At 50.0% G+C, this 17,518-nt stretch overlaps 1 protein-coding gene across 1 annotated transcript in view; it reads right to left on the reverse strand.

Moving 5' to 3' along the window:
• Nucleotides 1-17,518, reverse strand: part of NRPC2 (nuclear RNA polymerase C2) — a 161,063-nt gene that overhangs the window by 55,539 nt on the left and 88,006 nt on the right. The window contains exons 17-18 of the mRNA XM_086781473.1: nt 16,040-16,150; nt 15,794-15,910 (exon numbers count right to left, since the gene is read on the reverse strand). Of these exons, the coding sequence (XP_086637599.1) occupies nt 15,794-15,910; nt 16,040-16,150 (228 nt within the window). The remainder of the gene's footprint in view (nt 1-15,793; nt 15,911-16,039; nt 16,151-17,518) is intronic.

A 17,518-nucleotide genomic window follows, 5' to 3' on the forward strand; every position in this document is an offset into this window, starting at 1 on the left:
GACCGGAATCGACAGGGTTAGTCGGAGCGGCTTCCATGGAGTCCTCCAGAGGGAAAAGGCCAGAAACCGGGGTCACCAATGGGAGGGACACACCCTGCGAGGAAAAGGAGAGGCAGAGGGTTACAGGATAGCGGGGGGGGGGGGGGGGAGGGGGAGGGGGGAGCTGAGGCGGGGGAGCTCGCGGTGGGGGCAGGGGCGAGACGGAAGGGGAGGAGAGGGAGAAGGCGGAGGGGAAGAGTCGCGCAACGGAGGAGAAGGCGGAGGGGGTAGAGGTGGCGGTGGAGAGAAGCGAGGCGGAGGAGAAGGAAGCGAGGGGGGTGGAGAGGCGGGGGAAGAGATGGCGGGGGGAAGGAAGCGAGGAAGAAAGGGGGGGGGGGGGGGGGAATGGGCGGGGGAGGAAACGTGGAAGGAGGCGGAGGAGGAGAAGGCGGGGGGGGGGAAGAAGGCGGGGGAGGAAAAGAGGAAGGAGGCGGGGGAGCGATGGCGGGGGAGGATGCGAGGCAGCAGGCGGGGGGAGAAGGCGACGAAGGGTGCCAGGAAGGAGGCGGGGCAGAGGACGGAGGAGAAGACAGGGGACAGGCGGGGGGAGAGGGGGGCGCGGCGGCGAGAAGCAGCGAGAGGGGGAAAGGGCGAAGCTCGCAGGCGCAGATCTCAGCTGGAGCTACTCTGATCTCTCTAATCTGCCATGTAATCCAAAAGAAAAAGTGAGAAGACAATTGTCCTCATCTGCTCCATAGACCGCCACAAGAATATCGTGTGAACATGCCTAGCCACATCCGGGGGGGGGGGGGGGGGGGGGCAGCATAGGAGTCGGCCATTCCAGAGGAATAGCTGAGTCAATGTCGATGTTGAGCCTATCTCTACCCTGGATCCCTGTCAGGCCTCTGTAACTACTTGTGTGCAACCCAATCTCCAAGAGACCTAGTTGGTCCCATGCTCAAGGCGCCCCAGGATATGTGTGGTCGGGCCCCTAGCATGTGGCCACTGGGTAAACGGATCAAGGGGTTCCAGATCAAAGGCTGCCGAAGCTGCTCCTCTGAGGCCACTGGAACAATCTGTCTGAGGGCTGGCCTGAGATGATCCCAAGCACAAAGTAGACTGGCTGCGAATCTATCCTCAAAGGCAGGACTAAAACCATGGGCTCGCATCTCTGAGAAGATCCATCTAGGACCACGGGCCTCCAACGCTCGAAGTGGAGGCTGAAATCCCGACGAAGAGGAAATCCTTCCAAGTGCGGGCTGAAATCCTTCGAAGAGAAAAGGCCAAGCACAAGGTGATGTACCACATGGTGGCAAGCAGTACCTAGTTCGCCACAACCACTCAGCCTGCTAGGGATAGCCTCGCCAAGCTCCAATAGACAAGCTTCTTCCGAATACTCAGAAGAAGCGGAGCGAGCTGCTGCTCAGGAGAGATATCAATGCCAACCTGGTAGCCGAGGTATCGAACTGGAGTGCCTTAACTGGTCGCCAAGTCGGGGTGGGTGATGAGCCTACCCCAAAACCACACGACTTGTGCCAATTGATCTGTGCTCCTGATGCACGGCAGAAAATCTCTATCGCCTCCGCGAATCTCTGTAGATTCTCAACATCTCTAGCAAGGTAGGCTACTATGTCGTCTGCAAACTCTGCCTCTGTCATGTTAAAGTCACCGCCCATGCACCAAAAATCAGCCTGGGGAAGGGCTTGTCGGACAGTGCTCCAAAAGATAGCTCTACTTGCAGCCGCATTCGGGGCATAAATGTTGAGGAAGCCAACGCTATCTCCTCCAATCAAAATGCTAACCCACTGAGCATGTCTTGGAACTATGACTCCTGATCCTGTCTCACAGACAGTAGCTTCAAACAAAGAAAAAGAAAAGAAAGAAAATAAAAGGAAAAAAAGAAGAAAAAAAGAAAAAAAAAACGACTACGGGAGAAAGGGAAAGGGGGGGGTTTTGTGTTTGTGTTGGGGGGGAGGCTCTGGCAGGAAAGAGGAACTGAAGGGCACAAAAGGGGGGGGGCGATATGGGGTGCGGGCGGGCGTAGCTGCGAAGAAGGGGGGGCAAGCGAGGAAGGAAGGGGGGGGGGGGCAGGCAGCACCACAGGAGGGGGGGAGACAGCACGACGTGCTACTACTTCACTCGTGGTTTTCTTCTCAAGCAGTCTAATCGACCCTTACCAAGGAGGGTGGGGGACTTGCTCTACATGTCCCTCCCATTTTCGTAGTTCTGCAGTGCTGGTTCAAGCTCCATCCACTGATCGTTGGACTCCCGGAGATTTGCAGCAGTATTATTGCATGGCATATTTAGAGAGCTCACTGTAGTGAGGCCATCGAGGGCACCTTCACCTGCTAGCGGAGTCCATCTGGAGCGTCTGGCTTGATATTATTCACACCCTTTGTGGACAGTGAGAAAATTCAAGTTTTTATGCAGCATGGCTCCTTATTCCCTCCCCTCACTTCAGAAAAGTGTTTGTGATGCCAAAGAGATAAGATAAAGAAAAAGGGAGCATCGTGTACGTGTGCACACGCATGCAAGTTTTGGTGTGCGCGTGCGTGCGTGCATGGTAGTAGTACTATGATAGAGGATGCAAGGCATCTCTGAAAACATCAAGAGCATAGAAGCGAGAGAAACACTAGAATCACCCCTGCCATGCAGGGGCCTAATGATCTATCAGGGACTGACTCACTGACAGCATTACATCGTTGTCTAACACACTCCTCTGGAGAACCAATAAGATCAATGAGGCCTCTTTGCCAACAAGTGTGTCTTCCTCTGATCCCCTCTTTGCCAACAAGTGCGTCTTCCTAATGATCCCCCTCCTCCTCTCCCAGTCTCGTGACTCACTTTACCCGCCGCAACGCACCCCCTGACCCGGTGCGGAGGTAGCCGGCGGGGTCAGTTCGTCGCTTGATTCACCGATTCTCCGATCCGGCAGAGATGACCATCACTGCCTCCCCGGTGAGGGCTCTCCTGCTAGAGTCCCCAGGTGGGGCCCCCAGGATCCTGGCACAATCTATGGACTACAGTTTCTTCCGGTGTCTGCCCACGGAAGGGACTGACATGTTTGAGGAGACAGTAGCCCTCTTCGGGTATGTGTGGTTTTTCACAGCTCCAGACCCTCTATGCCAGATAACGGCGCGATGATGTTCTCTTTCCCCTTCAGTGGAGCCTCGCGGACACAATGGGTTCCTCAGTTAGTGACAGCTACCATTCAAGGTCAGGCAGTTGAGCTCTCCCACCATCTCCACGATCTTCGCAGCACCGACATTCTCACCCATTTTTGGCCACTGGCTAGGATGGAGCTTGGAGGTTCAGCCCATCGAGGCGAGGACAGGAGAGATGGTTGTCTCCAGTCTGGAGGTGCTGCTCTTTGTGTTCATGCATACCTCTGCTGCGATACCTCTTCCCCCCTCTTACAGATCCCTTTACCGTGATCGATGGAGTCCGGAGCATGCATATGTGTGTGCTCATACAGACTGGCGTCACATGGAGGACAGGATTAGTGCCCACCTGGCGCGCCTTCGTCCCTGCACGGATTGTGATTATTCCCCGTCTAAACCCTCGCCCATGACTGTTCGAGTGGAGAGAAATTCTGCTAGTGCCGCATCACACCGAGATTGATATGTGTATTGTTTCATGGAACATTCAGGCTATAGGGGGGCCTCGGTGCTATCAAAGACGAGGCGTCCTACGAGGTGAGCTTCAAAGTGCCGTAGTGGAGGAACCCATAGACATTCTTTTCCTCTACGACCATCATCTCTCGGAGGGGCGTTTCCGCAGATGCGGGAAGATTCTTCCGGGCAAGAGTCGTACTTTCTGGTCCCCATCCTTCGGCCCCTCAAGGACGCAGGGAGGGGTGTGTATTTCTGTCAATGAGCTGCTGCTACCAGCAATAACTAGCTTAGGAGTCATTGTCCCAAGGCGGCAAGATTGCATATGTACGACGTACATTATTATAAGGTACGTTTTAGTGTACAGTACGGTATTGTACTGTACTATATGGATTTGTACGTGGCAAACCCCCCCCCCCTCCCCCCGACTGACCTTTGGCCCAAGATCCTTCGATTTTCACCGTTCATAGGCACCCGCTTGTAGCCGCTTATTTATCCACCTATAGGCGATGCCGCCGAGGAAGCATCAAGGGGGGTTTTGAACCCAAGACCTCTTGGTCCTAGGCAAACACCTCCACCACTTGAGCAGCAAGCTATCACCTCATTGGCAAGAACGTGGCAGTTTTTAAAAACATTTTGGGCCAAAAAAAACCCTAGGCTAGCCACCGTTGCCGATTTTAGCGGACTTATGCGAAGTGCAAACATAGCCAGTCCTCTCATTGATACAAACATTGCAGCGAGAGATGATGATGATGCGGGTGCCGGCCGCTGCGGTCACCACCATTGCAGAGCCAGCGCTAAGAGTATGATAGTGAAGGAAACATGTTGACAGATGGAGCTCTCATTTTAGTAATTGTGTTGTTGTTGAAAGTTCAGAAATGAATTGTTTTTTCATTCATTTTTTGTATATATATGTACGCTATATAGTATATTTTTTATGTTTTTACAGACCTTACGTATTTACCCTACCGCAAAATCTCAACATGTACCTGAATGCGTACCTTACCATATTTATCCACCTTGCAGGGCAGGCACAGTGGATTACCATTACTATTGGAGAGCATAGCGTTGGCTTCCTCAACATCTATGCTCCGAACGCTGCTGCAACAAGTAGAGCCTCTTCTGGAGCTCAGTACGGCAAGCCCTTCCTCAGGCTGACTTTTGGTGCTTGGGCGGTGACTTTAACATGATTGAGCTAGTGGAGGACAGGCTTGGAGGAGCCACGGCCACCAAAAGTCAGCCTAAGGGAGGGCTTTAGGAGCAGAGCACTCAGCCTGGGATGAGATGATTCTAGCAGTCAAGGGACAAGACCCTTGGCATCTTCTAGAGTTTGGGCGTAGCCCTAGGAGCCTTTGCTTCTCGAGGTCGGATAGCAGGAGCATCGGCCCCAACCTCTCTATACTTGATAGGTTTTATGTTGATGAGTGGCCTTGTTTCCGAGGGGGTATGATTGGTATTTTGGCAGGTTTTTCCTTTTCTGATCACGCCCCGGTTATTTTGTCCTTAGAGGACCCTTGGAGGTATGAGAGGCATGTGAGCTCGAGGATTTCGAACAGCCTCATTACGGACCCCGAGATATGCAGCAGGATAGAACAGATATGGGCAACGTTGGATTTTCTTTCAGGCTCTGCTGCGTGCACATTGGTGGATGAGGGCTTAGGGGAGATCAGTAGTTTCTTGCAGGAGGTAGCCTAGAGCAAATTAGAGAGTTTCCGGGAGCAGGAGAGGAGTTTGAGGAGTCGTCTTGCCTCTTTACAACGGCTTCAGGAGAGGTCCCCGGACAGCCAATGCATCGAGAGTCAGCTCGCCGCCGCTCTCGCGAGATTAGATCCATAGAGAAGAGGAGGGTGGAGTACATGTATCATGCTAGGGCCTCTTTCTGGACACAGGCAGGTGGCAGAGTCACAGGGGATTTCTTTCAAATAGCTGGACCCCACAGGAGGAGAGATGGTATTCGCAGGTTGCGTGGCTAGGATGGAGCTATTGTTTTAGATCCCCCCCAGGTGAGAGCTATTGCCACAAACTTCTTTCGATCCCTCCTCACTAGTGCCTCAACATCTTCACAGGTGGTGGACGCACACAAGAGGGTCTAGCGGCATAGGAGGGACGTGGTTCCCGCATTTACTGCTGAGGAGTTAACAGAGGCATTGACGGCACTTCCCAAGGGCAAATGTCCAAGGGCGGACAGGCTTTCAGTCTCCTTTCTTTCTTCGCCATTGGGACCTCATGGAAGGTGGCCTTCAAGCTGCCTTCAATGAGATTATGATTACAAGTGTCATGCCAGAGAGGCTCTTAGAAGACTTGATTCACTTGATTCCCAAGGACGGTGGTTGCACATTGAAGATCCGGCAGTGGAGACACATCATTCTCCTTGGGACAGCCTATAAGATATTGGCCAAGGCCATCAACAGGAGACTTCAGCCTTTTCTCCGAGACTTGATCCATGACACTCGCTTTGTTCACGATAGAAGCATCCTCGACAACATATTTACCTTCTGGGAGGCGACAGCTTCAGCCAGGATGCGGCAGCAGGACCTCACTGTGCTTCTACTAGATTTCGAGAAAGCCTATGATAGGGTGGATTGGAGCTTTCTGGAAGACACGATGACCTGGATGGGTTCCCCGTGACTGGATTCATGGGGTTTCAAGACTCTACTCAGCCTCGCATAGCCAAGTCCTCATTCACGGAACCCAAGGTGACAGATTTCCCCTTTCCCACTCAGTTCAACACGGTTGCCATTGGCACCTTACCTGTTCCTTTTCGTCACCGAGGCCATGAGGAGTTTTATCTCTGCCCAAGAGACCGGGCTCCAGGATTGCGTCTTCCCCTCTATATGCAGCAGGAGTTGCTTGATTCAGAGTTGGCAGATGACACAACAGCCTTCCTTTTTTCAGGAGATGTTGGGAATCTCCAGAGTTTCGCAGAGGCGGTTGAGATTTTCTACCGCACATCAAGAGCGCAGATAAACTATCAACTAGCACGAGTCGTGTAGTTTTTGGGTAGGTTCAACACCCGCCCCAACTTGGCGACCAGTTGAGGCTTTCCAATCGATCTCGAGGGGCACTCCGGTTTGATATCTTGGTTGTCAGGTTGGCATTGATCTCTCTCCCAAGCAACAGCTCACTCCGCTTCTTCAAAGTATTCGGAAGAAGCTTTTATATTGGAGCTCAATGAGGCTCTCCCTGGCAGGCAGAGTGGTGGTGGTGAACCAGGTACTTCAACCCACCATGTGGCAGAGTGGTGGTGGTGAACCAGGTACTTCAACCCACCATGTAGTACATCACTTCGTGCCGGGCCTTTTCTCAGGCATGCATTGGCCAAGTACAACGATTGATCCGGAATTTCTTATGGGCCGGAAGTGATGGGAGGCCAGCCAGGGTGGCATGGCAAGTGATCATTCAGCCATGCAGCAGAGGGGGGCTTAGCCTCATCGATCCTGCTATTCTAAGCTGTGCCCTGCTGGGCAAGCTGATTGTCAAACGACTCCTTCCCGGTGGTGAGCCCTGGAAGGATTTCTTATTGGCCCGGATTTCAGCCCGCACTCCAAGCCTTGGGGGCCCCTAGCCGCAAAGTGCCCGATAGATCTTCACAGAGATGCGAGCCCGTGGGTTTTAGCCCAGCTTTTGAGGACAGTTTACTTCGAGCTTGGTATCGTCTTAGGCTAGCCCTCAAGCAGATAGTTCCAATTGCCTCAGAGGAGCACATCTCACGCGGCTACAGTGGACTTGGAATGATCTTGCAAATCGGGAAGAAACTATGGATCCCCCCTTGTTTGCATATACAACGTGGCTAGGCCACAGGATCCGGATGCCTGAGATAGATGGCACACCGGCAGTAGTAGCACATTGGCAATCACAAGGCCTATCACAGCGCTTTCTTTCATATTTCTGGAAGACGCTTTGTGACACCTTTGGGCCTAGAGATCACACTCTTTCTTTGGCTGATGGCACACAAGAGTTTGGAGGTCAGTACTTGGCTGGCAGTTCGAGGTCAGTCAACGGCTTCTCCGCAGTGCAACCACCATCAGGAGTCTCAGCGACATTGCCTTTGGGATTGCCCGAAGGCTCAGGAGCTTTAGTAGCCGATTCTCCGCATCTTCGCTATGGACAGGGCATCGACCAGGATCATCACTTGGGGCACTGTCACTTGGGCACAAAGGCTAGAGCGATCAGGGCTTACGAGGAGGACGGGGGAGGACTAGCCCTTCAAGTCTCTCACTGTCGTATTGCAACAATACCAGTCACAGCCCCTCCTATAGGTGACTGGCGGCTAGGCTCATGCCAGAGATGGGAGATTTGCAGTAGCATCGCAGCTTGGCACATTTGGTGTGCTAGATGCAGTGAGGCCATCAAGGGTACCCACACTCCGCCGACTGAGACCATCAGGAGCATATGGTTTGATATCAATCACACCCTCCGAGATCATTGGGGGAAGTTATAGGGAGGTTCTCACCGCATGCGGAAGCAGCAAGAAGCTTTCTTGAGACTTTGCAGGCTTTGCAGGCTTTCCTCACAGATAGAGGAGGTGACCCCATTTGGCATTACAGACCACCTGTGTGGTCCCCCCCCCCCCCTTCTCCCCCCATGTATGAGATAGCCTTCTCCTCATCACAGAGCGGCCAGCCAGAGGAGAAGCATCTCTTCCCCTTGTGATCACTTGTCTCCCGCCCTTATATGAGGCGAGTTTGTATTTAGCCCTTCGTGGTTGTACTTAGCCCTTTGTGGCTGTTTTCTATTAACTGATTGAAGGATCTTTTTCCCAGAAAAAACAAAACAATTATATGTGTATGTGTGCTAAAGCCTAAGATATGTGTGTTGTAAACGACACTAATAAGGGGCTAAACGTGATCGTCCCCTTTTCTTAGGAACCTTATTCCACAAAGGAAAGAGGCATGGGCAAACTCACACCCGGAGCACCAGCTCTCCAATACAACATGTCACAACTTGACCATGCAGTGCAAGCCGACAATCATCCTATGAAACTTGCGATTGCAACTAGACCACACACATAGGGACTAGTAAAAACCAAACTTGCGATTGCAACTAGACCACACACACACATAGGGACTAGTAAAAACCAAACTCCCCTCGCCCACACATGACCTTTTGGTGGTCAAACCCCTCCACACAACCCAAGGTCTACACGTCAGTGGTCCTAGTGCAACCCAGCTTGAAGTTCAATGTAGAATGTCACATAAATCATCTTTTTTCCGATCCTTCTTAAACCAAGATCAAAGTCTTCTCGTTTGTAGTCACGTGATCAATTATATTCTTCCTCAAAAAGAGCTAATATGTCTAACCAAGTTCCAACAAGAAGCACCCTTGATGATGTGTATGCCAACATGGATCCCTTTCTCAGGCCGAGGCCGAAATCTCCCTTTTGGCAAGCCATTAAATGGCAGCTTTATAAATATACTTCTTCTCATTGGCAAGTAGTCCAATATATATGTTTGTGTTCAGCCTGGCCATTATCCAAAAAGCAAGGGCAACAATAATAAGAACCTTAATGCTATGATGTTGCCGATGTGGCACCTTGCTCTTGAAATTTCAGCTGCAAGATTAACGCTCTTGGCAGGAGTGCTCAAGACAGAGGGCCGCAGGTGCATGTTGCATAGAGGACAGCGATCAGCGGCAAAAAGATGGCCACGCCCTGATGGAGGCAGCATTGGCGGAGATGATGGTGTATTCATGAGAGAGAGAGAGAGAGAGAGAGAGAGAGAGAGAGAGAGAGAAAGAAAGCTGTATTAACGTCTACTAGAGGCCGAACTCGACCTATGAGACAAATCAATGTACAACTGTCAATGTCTTCTGGATGTCCAGAAAAAAAAGGACAAAATGAACATGAAATAAACTATGAAAGTACTAAACTACTGGGGGGGGGGGGGGGGGGGGGGGGGGGGGGGGGATGGATGGAGCACTACTGCTATAGGCTCAGTATGCAACCTATATGCGCAGGGTATACAAGAATGCAATGCAAATCTGTCTAGCTCCAACCAGTACCATAATGGGGTTGTAATATGTGATACAATACCTCAGAGCATGATCTCCGGGTGTGAGTGTAAGTGAGCTAGCCGCTCCTGGATATGGTGCTGATGTCGAGCCCGTATCTCTCTCTGATCTCCCTCTAATGTAGTCTGAGAGTCTAGTAGCCTGGTGTTCTCGGTCTCTGTCTGGCTCGGAGGTCCGCAGCGCGCTGAAGTGTAACCCCCTCCTGTGTCAGGGTAGGCACTGGGATAGATCTCTGGAAGAAATCAGTGAGCTAGAGCTGTCGCCCACCTCTCCCTGTGGTATGAGTCCGTAGCAATGTCTCTCTATGGCGCTATGTCTCTAGCAAGAACTAGCCAAATCTGCGCTGGTCTGCGGACTCCATGATCTAGCGGAGTGAGGGATGTCCACTGAAGATGGTGGTGTCTCTCTCTCTAATGACACTATATGCTCTGCATCTGCATACATAATGTTCCTCACTCTCAACCTCCTCCTGGCATAGTCTGCATATCCTTTGTGCTCTGGGGATCCGTGTTGCCCTACCTACCTCAATCTCAAGCTGGTGTGATGACACTCTGAGCTGGCCAATCACCACTCGGGCACTGTGAGGCATGTACACATCCATGTATCCAGGTCTCTGTATGAATCCATCCGCTGAGATACGCATAAACTCATCTCTGTAGTATAGCATCTTAGGCGGTAGAGGCTGACTAGGTGTAATCCAAGTCTCGAGTGTATCGCTGCCATTAACCCTGCCGAAGGACTCTGTTCCTCTCACTGTGAGAGAGCTGGATGTGTGGTGCATGTATATCATACTGGAAAGGTGGTAGGTGATCTATGTCAAGACCATGCTGAGTGAGCCACTGTATCATCTGTGAATACCATAATCTCCTATCTCCACTCTCTGCGAGCTCCCTGGACGCCTCAAAAGCTCTATGTGAGAGTCGATGTGACGGCACATCTCTGATCCTCTGTATGAAGCAGATCGTCTGGAAGAGGGCCTCTACTAGCATAGGAGGTGCAGCAAACTCCGTCCAGACAATGTCATGTGGGACGGAGGGTTTGTTGCAGATCATCTGTGAGAGCATGAGAATCTAAGGCCTCTCTATCTGAGACCATGTGGAGGTGGCAAGCCCAGGTGCCCATATACTGCTGCAGCATACATCAACACAGGGGTGACTAGTGTGTCAAACAACCACCCCTTCGTGCGGGGCTCCTGGAAGTGTGCCTGGTGACACTGTCTCTCTAGCATGGCCAGAGCTGCATACCCTCGTGTGAGTCTATCCCTGGCTGCCTGTGCCATAGTAAATCTTCCTGGCGGAGTCGTAAATGTAATCCCCAGGTACACATATGACTACCACCTCTACCTGTCCTCTTGCTAGTGTGAAGATGGCCTGTCTCGTCGAACCGGCCCTGAGGTGTGGAAAATCATGGCCTTGGTTTTCCTAAGGTTCACTGTAAGCCCCCTCTGTGTGCAGAAGTCATCGAGTGCATGGAGATGGTGTTGTAGTCTCATCCGCGACTCAGAGACCAGAATAATATCATCTGCATATAGCATAATGTGGACTGTGGTACCTGAGATGTCTGCCCTGTCCCCACCTCTGTGACCAATGAAGTCAGCCACCTCATCGATGTATAGCCCAAATAGTGTATGAGAGAGTGGGCATCCTTGCTTCACACCTATGGTGCTAGCAATAACATCAGATAGCCCCTGGGGCATCGTATGCGCCTGAAGACGATGCCCCAAACCATCTCTGATGGGATCCCCAATGACTGTAGGCGTTGGAAGAGTCTCTCTCGTGGCACCGTGTCAAATGCTTTGCGGAAATCCACAAAGCAGCAGTATAATCTCTTCTCCCGCGCCCTAGCCAGGTCAATCAGACATCTCAGAGTGAATATATGGTCAATAGTGGAGAAAGCTCCTCGGAATCCAGCCTACCCTGGTGCTCGCAGTCCCTCCTTCTCTACTCTGCCTCGAGCACTGTGCCATAAAGTTTGGCCAATGTATGACCAATCATGAAAATCCTGTAGTTGCTCGGGTCTAGCATGTCTCCCACTTTGGGGAGAGGCACGATGGTGTGCATAGTCCACTCAACTGGTAGGCCCTCCACTAGTGCCCTATTAAAGAGGTGAGCAACAAAGGGTCCTAGTGTGTCAGCTGCATAAATAAGATGCTCACTCTGTATACCTATGTGGTCAGCCAATCTCCCATGCTGTAACCGGCGGATAGCTCTCTCTACCATCGAGGCGGTAAAGAAAGTAGAGGTGGTAGGGCGGGATTCCTGTGGCTGTGGTATGGGCGACTGCTAAGGGATATGGTAGAGGCTCTTTGCATATGTGTGCCATGTGTGTGGATCCCCAATCGAGGTACGAGGGCGAGGCTCTCTCATCCTACGCCATGCAGTGGCTGCATCTCTGCTCATGAGTAGGTGGTATATATCCCAGTACTGTGCCTCCTCACATGCACTCCTCTTACGGCATGTGAGGATCCTCATCTGTCGACTCGCCTGTCTCTATGTAATGATCCCCAGTGCTCTCTGGGCACGGAGGTGTCTATATAGCTCTCTACACTCATCATCATACCACCGATTATGGGGCATGCTCCCAAATCTATCTGTGTGTATGATGGGGGAAGCTGCGGGTGGCGGCCGTATGTAGTAGAGATGACAGCTCGGTGGTGAGTGTATCTAGAGGTGACAGGGGATCCATCTGGAATAGCTCGTCATATACATGATGCTCATATATGGCCGCCAAGTCATGGGTGAAGTAGAAAGTTGTATGCGATGCCTGTGTGGCCTGTGTGGGTGCTGGTGTGGAGCTCGCCAGTGACAGTAAGAGGTACGTGTGATCCGCACCAATAGGACAGGGGGGGATCGGGAAGTAGAAAGTTGTATGCGATGCCTGTGTGGGCTGTGTGGGTGCTAGTGTGGAGCTCGCCAGTGACAGTAAGAGATAAGTGTGATCCGCACCAATAGGACAGGGGGGATGGTGAAAGATGTCACTGCCTGTGTGGTCTCCATGGACCCCATGATGTAGTCCACTATGCTACCCCCCCCCCCCCCCCCCCCGATCGTCGAAAGCATGTCAATGCTCTGAATCCAGCCACTGTCTCATCCCGTTGTAAATAACGAGATGGTGTCGCGCTCCCAGCTCAAGTAAGTGATGACCATCTCGTGTTATCCAGCCCCATGTCCTCTGACACCCTGCAAGTTCCCGTGTCCTCCACCTCTAGTGTGTAAAAGTGAATTTTAAAGACGTTTGCTTCAAAATCGTTATGAGTACTTTGTAGAGTAGACACATGTCCATGCAGAAATTTTTCATCACATTAGTCATTGCTAAGATACAACAATTCAATACAAGTCTTACAATGACTTCTATTGGGCCTAAGTCCCTCGATACAAGACCTTTCTTATTCTGCATGATCATTTTTCCTTCGTCTTCTTCTCTGGGTTGTTCATCTGAAGAATTCTTTGATGCACTTCTTTGGCTTCATCTATCAATTTGTCTACATCTTCAAGGTCGTTCTTGAAGCTTTCAGATATCTGGATAGGTTGATCATCTGTATCCCCAACAGAGGAATAGGAGTCATCATCAGAAGAAACAGCTAAAATAGCTGACCTAGCAACCTTGCTAGGAATAGTCCTCTCATTAGAAGAATTTGCATCCATGGGCGGCTTTTGTATAGAGCTTAATCATAAATGTCGCACTGTCGGCTCTGTGTCCGTGCATTGAAGTCCCCCACAAGGAGGACTTCCCCCATGTTGGAGTAGTGTATGATCTCATCTGAAAGGGCTGCATATGGTGACTCTCCCAATGGCCCTGTGTCCTCTTCCTCGCCTCTACTCTCATCCTCTACTGTCATGGCATATCTCGATCCTCTAGGAGACAAGTAGCGTAGAGCAATGTATAACACCCTGTCTGCAGAGAGCTGCAGTCTAATCCACATGTATCTAGCCTCCTGGTCACGTGCTACCACCTGTAGGCGCTCCCGTAGCTCTCGCTTGAAGAGTACCGCTATACCTCCATATCCTCTCGATGTGCTCTGCTGTGTGGCCCCCTATATGTAACTACCACTGATAGCCCTCTACTTTGGGTAGCTCCCTCCCTAGGCTCTGGTGAGTCTCTGTAAGTAGTATGATGTCCCGTCCCTCCATAACCTCCTCCATCCTCCCAGGATGTGTCCAAAGTGCTCCATTGCAGTTCCAAACTGCTATGTGTATCTGTGAATCTCGATCCTCCATAGCCGATGTCCCATTGGCCGCCCGGCGCTAATCGGCGGTGGCCTTGCCATCGATGATGACACGGCCATCGCGATAGAATGCTCTCTTGCCCTCTTTCCGGGCCTATAGGACTCTCGGCGTCCATGTTTTCCTGTGTTCTATCTGCATCCTTGTAAGGTCATCATCCAAATAGATGGGATCTCCTTGTAATCCTCGTAGAATCACCCTCTTCCTCATGAAGGTGACCCTCTCCGTCTCTCTTGCAAACTGTAGGATGAGGGCTCGCTTGCGTGTTGAGTCTTTATCGGCTCTTCATGCTTTGGTGAAGGGAACAAGGTCCTCTTCCCTGTAGCCGAGCTTCATGGATAGAAGCTGTCCATCTTTCTCGGGAGTGGACTCGGGTGTCTCGGCTATATACCTGTGACTCGAATGTTGAGGCGGCGGACATGCCTCATCTTCTCCTCCTCAATGGTGGTGTGAATGATTTGGTGTTCTTCCCTTTGACCTCACTTCTTTACGGATGTTCTTCTTCACCACCTCAACCCATCCTGAGTGCTTGGCTTCGAGTTTTCCCTCCATGTCCTTTGTGATCTCCTTGAAGATCTCTTCTTTGATGGCCGTAAGAGTGTTGTCATTGATCTCCCCTTCTTCCTTCTCGGTGTTCTTGACGGCTACCAATTCCACTTTCAATGCACTCACCTCCTCCTTGAGTGCTGTGTTCTCTTGTTCAAGGTCCGTGACCCATGCTTCGAGGGCCATGATGTGCCAGTGTAGTTTGTTCTCCACCTCATTGAGGTTGGAATCCGATGTCTTCTTGTTCTTCTTGATTAGTGTCTTCATTGCTGTCTCGAGGGCCTCGAGCTTCTCTTGGAAACTCGGAGCCATTCCTCGAGATTACTCTGCAGCGCTTCCCACAGGCAAGGAGGAGAGAGAGAGAGAGAGAGAGAGAGAGTTATGTTGCTCCCTTGGGGGCCTGAGGAAGGGTGGGTGGGAAAAGGGAGGCGGCGGGACTAGAGGACAGGGAGACGGGCCAGCATAGCGCAAGCAGCTCAGCGAAGCGAACAGAAAAGCATAGCGGGTCCAGACAGAACAGAGCCAGCCCAGGCGGGAGAGAGGGCAGCGAGCAGGGGCGAAGGCGGCGGCTACATACAAAGGCGCGAACAGAGCGAACAGAAGGCGGCGGAGGGACTAGCGGACAGGGAGATGGGCCAGCATAGCGCGAGCAGGGCAGCAGCGAGGCGAACAGAAGAGTAGCGGGGAGAGAGAGAGAGAGAGAGAGAGAGAGAGGGAATCTTTATCCTCTGTACTCTATTCCCTATGCAAGGAAGAGAGGTCAATTAGATTATAAGGGCAAGTGGGGTGCTTATCCCTTAACACTTCTCCAATAGCTTTCCGAGCTTTAGACCTTAGGGCCTTGGAAGGCTAAAGTCAATAGCTTTAATAATAATAATCAATTTCATACCTAAACACCTCTACATACACAAACGCCAAGCTTATTGGTGTAAAAAGTGAACCATAGAGTTAAGCAAGCATTCACATGCTTGTCCTTGGGCCTTTTGGGCGTCCTGAAGCCTACAAACTGTCATATGCATAAAACCAAGCAATGTCAATGCCAAAAAACAAGTCATACACAGATTCAATGTTAAAGCACCATGCAAGCACAACTTGGATCATGAAAAAGAATTTCTCAAACAATTCTCATGAAGCCTAGGACCGATTTCCAAGTAGAAGAAAGTTGGCCAGTGACAGTCTCACGACTTTATCACTAGGTCTCCATCCCTCATTTAAGTAGAGGGCCACACATTTCTGTTCCTCATACTAGATGAGTCAGCGAAAAGGACCAAATCCCTCTTGAAACAAGCACAAGAATCATCCCCCTCCCACTGTCACATTAACCATATATCAAATATTGAATAGACTAACAAAAACAAAGCCATTGTTGCAATCCTGTATCTTTATTTTAAAATCTTGTTGTACTACCCTCTTAGCAAAACATACCAGACTTATAAGTGGCCCCTCCTCTTCATCTGTTGTCACATGTGTCATAAGGGCTAAGTTCTTTGTAAGACCACATGCTTCCCCTTCAGGGGTGTCACAAGGGCAAAGCATTCCCCACTGCAAATGCAAAATAAACTCTTAAACAACAACAACCTTGTCGCTAACTTTAGATGTAAGACTGATAAATATAGCATCCATAAACTATGGTTGCGAAATCATATGCAAAAAAACTGTAGCTGTTTGTACCTGACTTGGTTGTAGAGCTCTTGGCCCACTAACTTTTCGAGTCTTCTCAAACTGTGACGATATACGAGTCATATGTCCTAAAGAAGCAATGAAAGAGAGCCTGGAAACCACCTGTAACATTCATCCTCAATCAGTCCAAACCTACACTTAGACATTGATTAAAAATTGACAGAAAAACAGAAAAATAAACAGCAATTGAAAGACAATGACAGCTTGCTGGATTATGGCACAAATGGCATTCATATGGTGAAAAGTGAGCTTTAATAATCCGTACTGAAAATAACCTGGTAAGCTAACCCCTATCGGAAGAGTAAGAATGACCTACACCATCTATATGTCCATATAACATACATCCAACCATACACAAAGGTAATCACTTCCTACACTGACAAACAAGAAGTTCTAGATATTTGAAGGCCTATAAGTCACACAAGTGTGCATATAACTGTGTAAAAATTCATTCAGTAGCAAGAGGTGTAGACAAAAGCAAACGCTACAAGAAAAAAGGTCATTACTACTACCTTATTCTAGAGGGCTATCATTAAGTAAAAAGATTTAAAGCTTATGGCATTTACTTGCATAAGACCAGTGCCTGGGGATAAACCCCATGCAACACAGTATCCTATTCACATATCCACCACAGGACACCTGATCAAATCATCTCACGTTCCATCTCCTAGATAGCTCCAGCACTGATCATGTTCTAGGAAACATGGGTTCATAAATTTTTGGGAAGAGATTATGGGTACGAATATGATGTCTGGTACAAAATCTGGAATAATTGCAAAAACAGGGAATTGTCCACATAAAACAAGGAGTAACCTATGGTACACTCTCAGCCTGCATAACTGGTTCGACAGCTAATTGCAAGATGAGGCCAGGCTGCCAGTGTAAGTCGAAGAAGAGAAGAGGCTATGACCCCAGCCCTCATAAAGACCATCCTCAAGCTCAAAGGCTGTAGACGTGCCCTTATACTGTCCTAAATAAATGAGATGGTGAAAACTGTGGCGTTTTAGTGCATGAACATTATGAATACCCTTGGAACCAAGTATACCTGGCAGCTCTCCTCCAATATTGCACCCAATTATACAAGTCCACCACATGAACAATCTTGCAAGGCAATCAAGCACTCCACATCTTTTTCTTTGTTCAGCATTTCCAATGTGATCTCCATTCTCTCATAGGCTCTTTCTTTGATCTTGGAGATGAGCCTCAAGTTTGTGTGTATGAAAACAAGCTTCTCTGTATGAGAAGGAAGAAGTTGCTTGGTTTAGTACTTTCGCAACCCAAGAAATTTTGCCAATGTCCTCATACAAGAGGTCCAAGGAATGGCATGCACATCTAGTGTAGAAAATGGTCGGCCACTCCTGCCCAACCAATTTCCCAGCCCGAACGCAATTCGATGTGTTATCCATGCATATCTGCACAACATTTGTTGGGCCAACCTCAATGATAATCTACTTTAAATGCTGGAAAATA

This window comes from Cibotium barometz, chromosome 43 (genome assembly GCF_041138505.1).
Source record: "Cibotium barometz isolate CiBa-2024 chromosome 43, ASM4113850v1, whole genome shotgun sequence".
NCBI classification, from domain to species: Eukaryota; Viridiplantae; Streptophyta; class Polypodiopsida; order Cyatheales; family Cibotiaceae; genus Cibotium; species Cibotium barometz.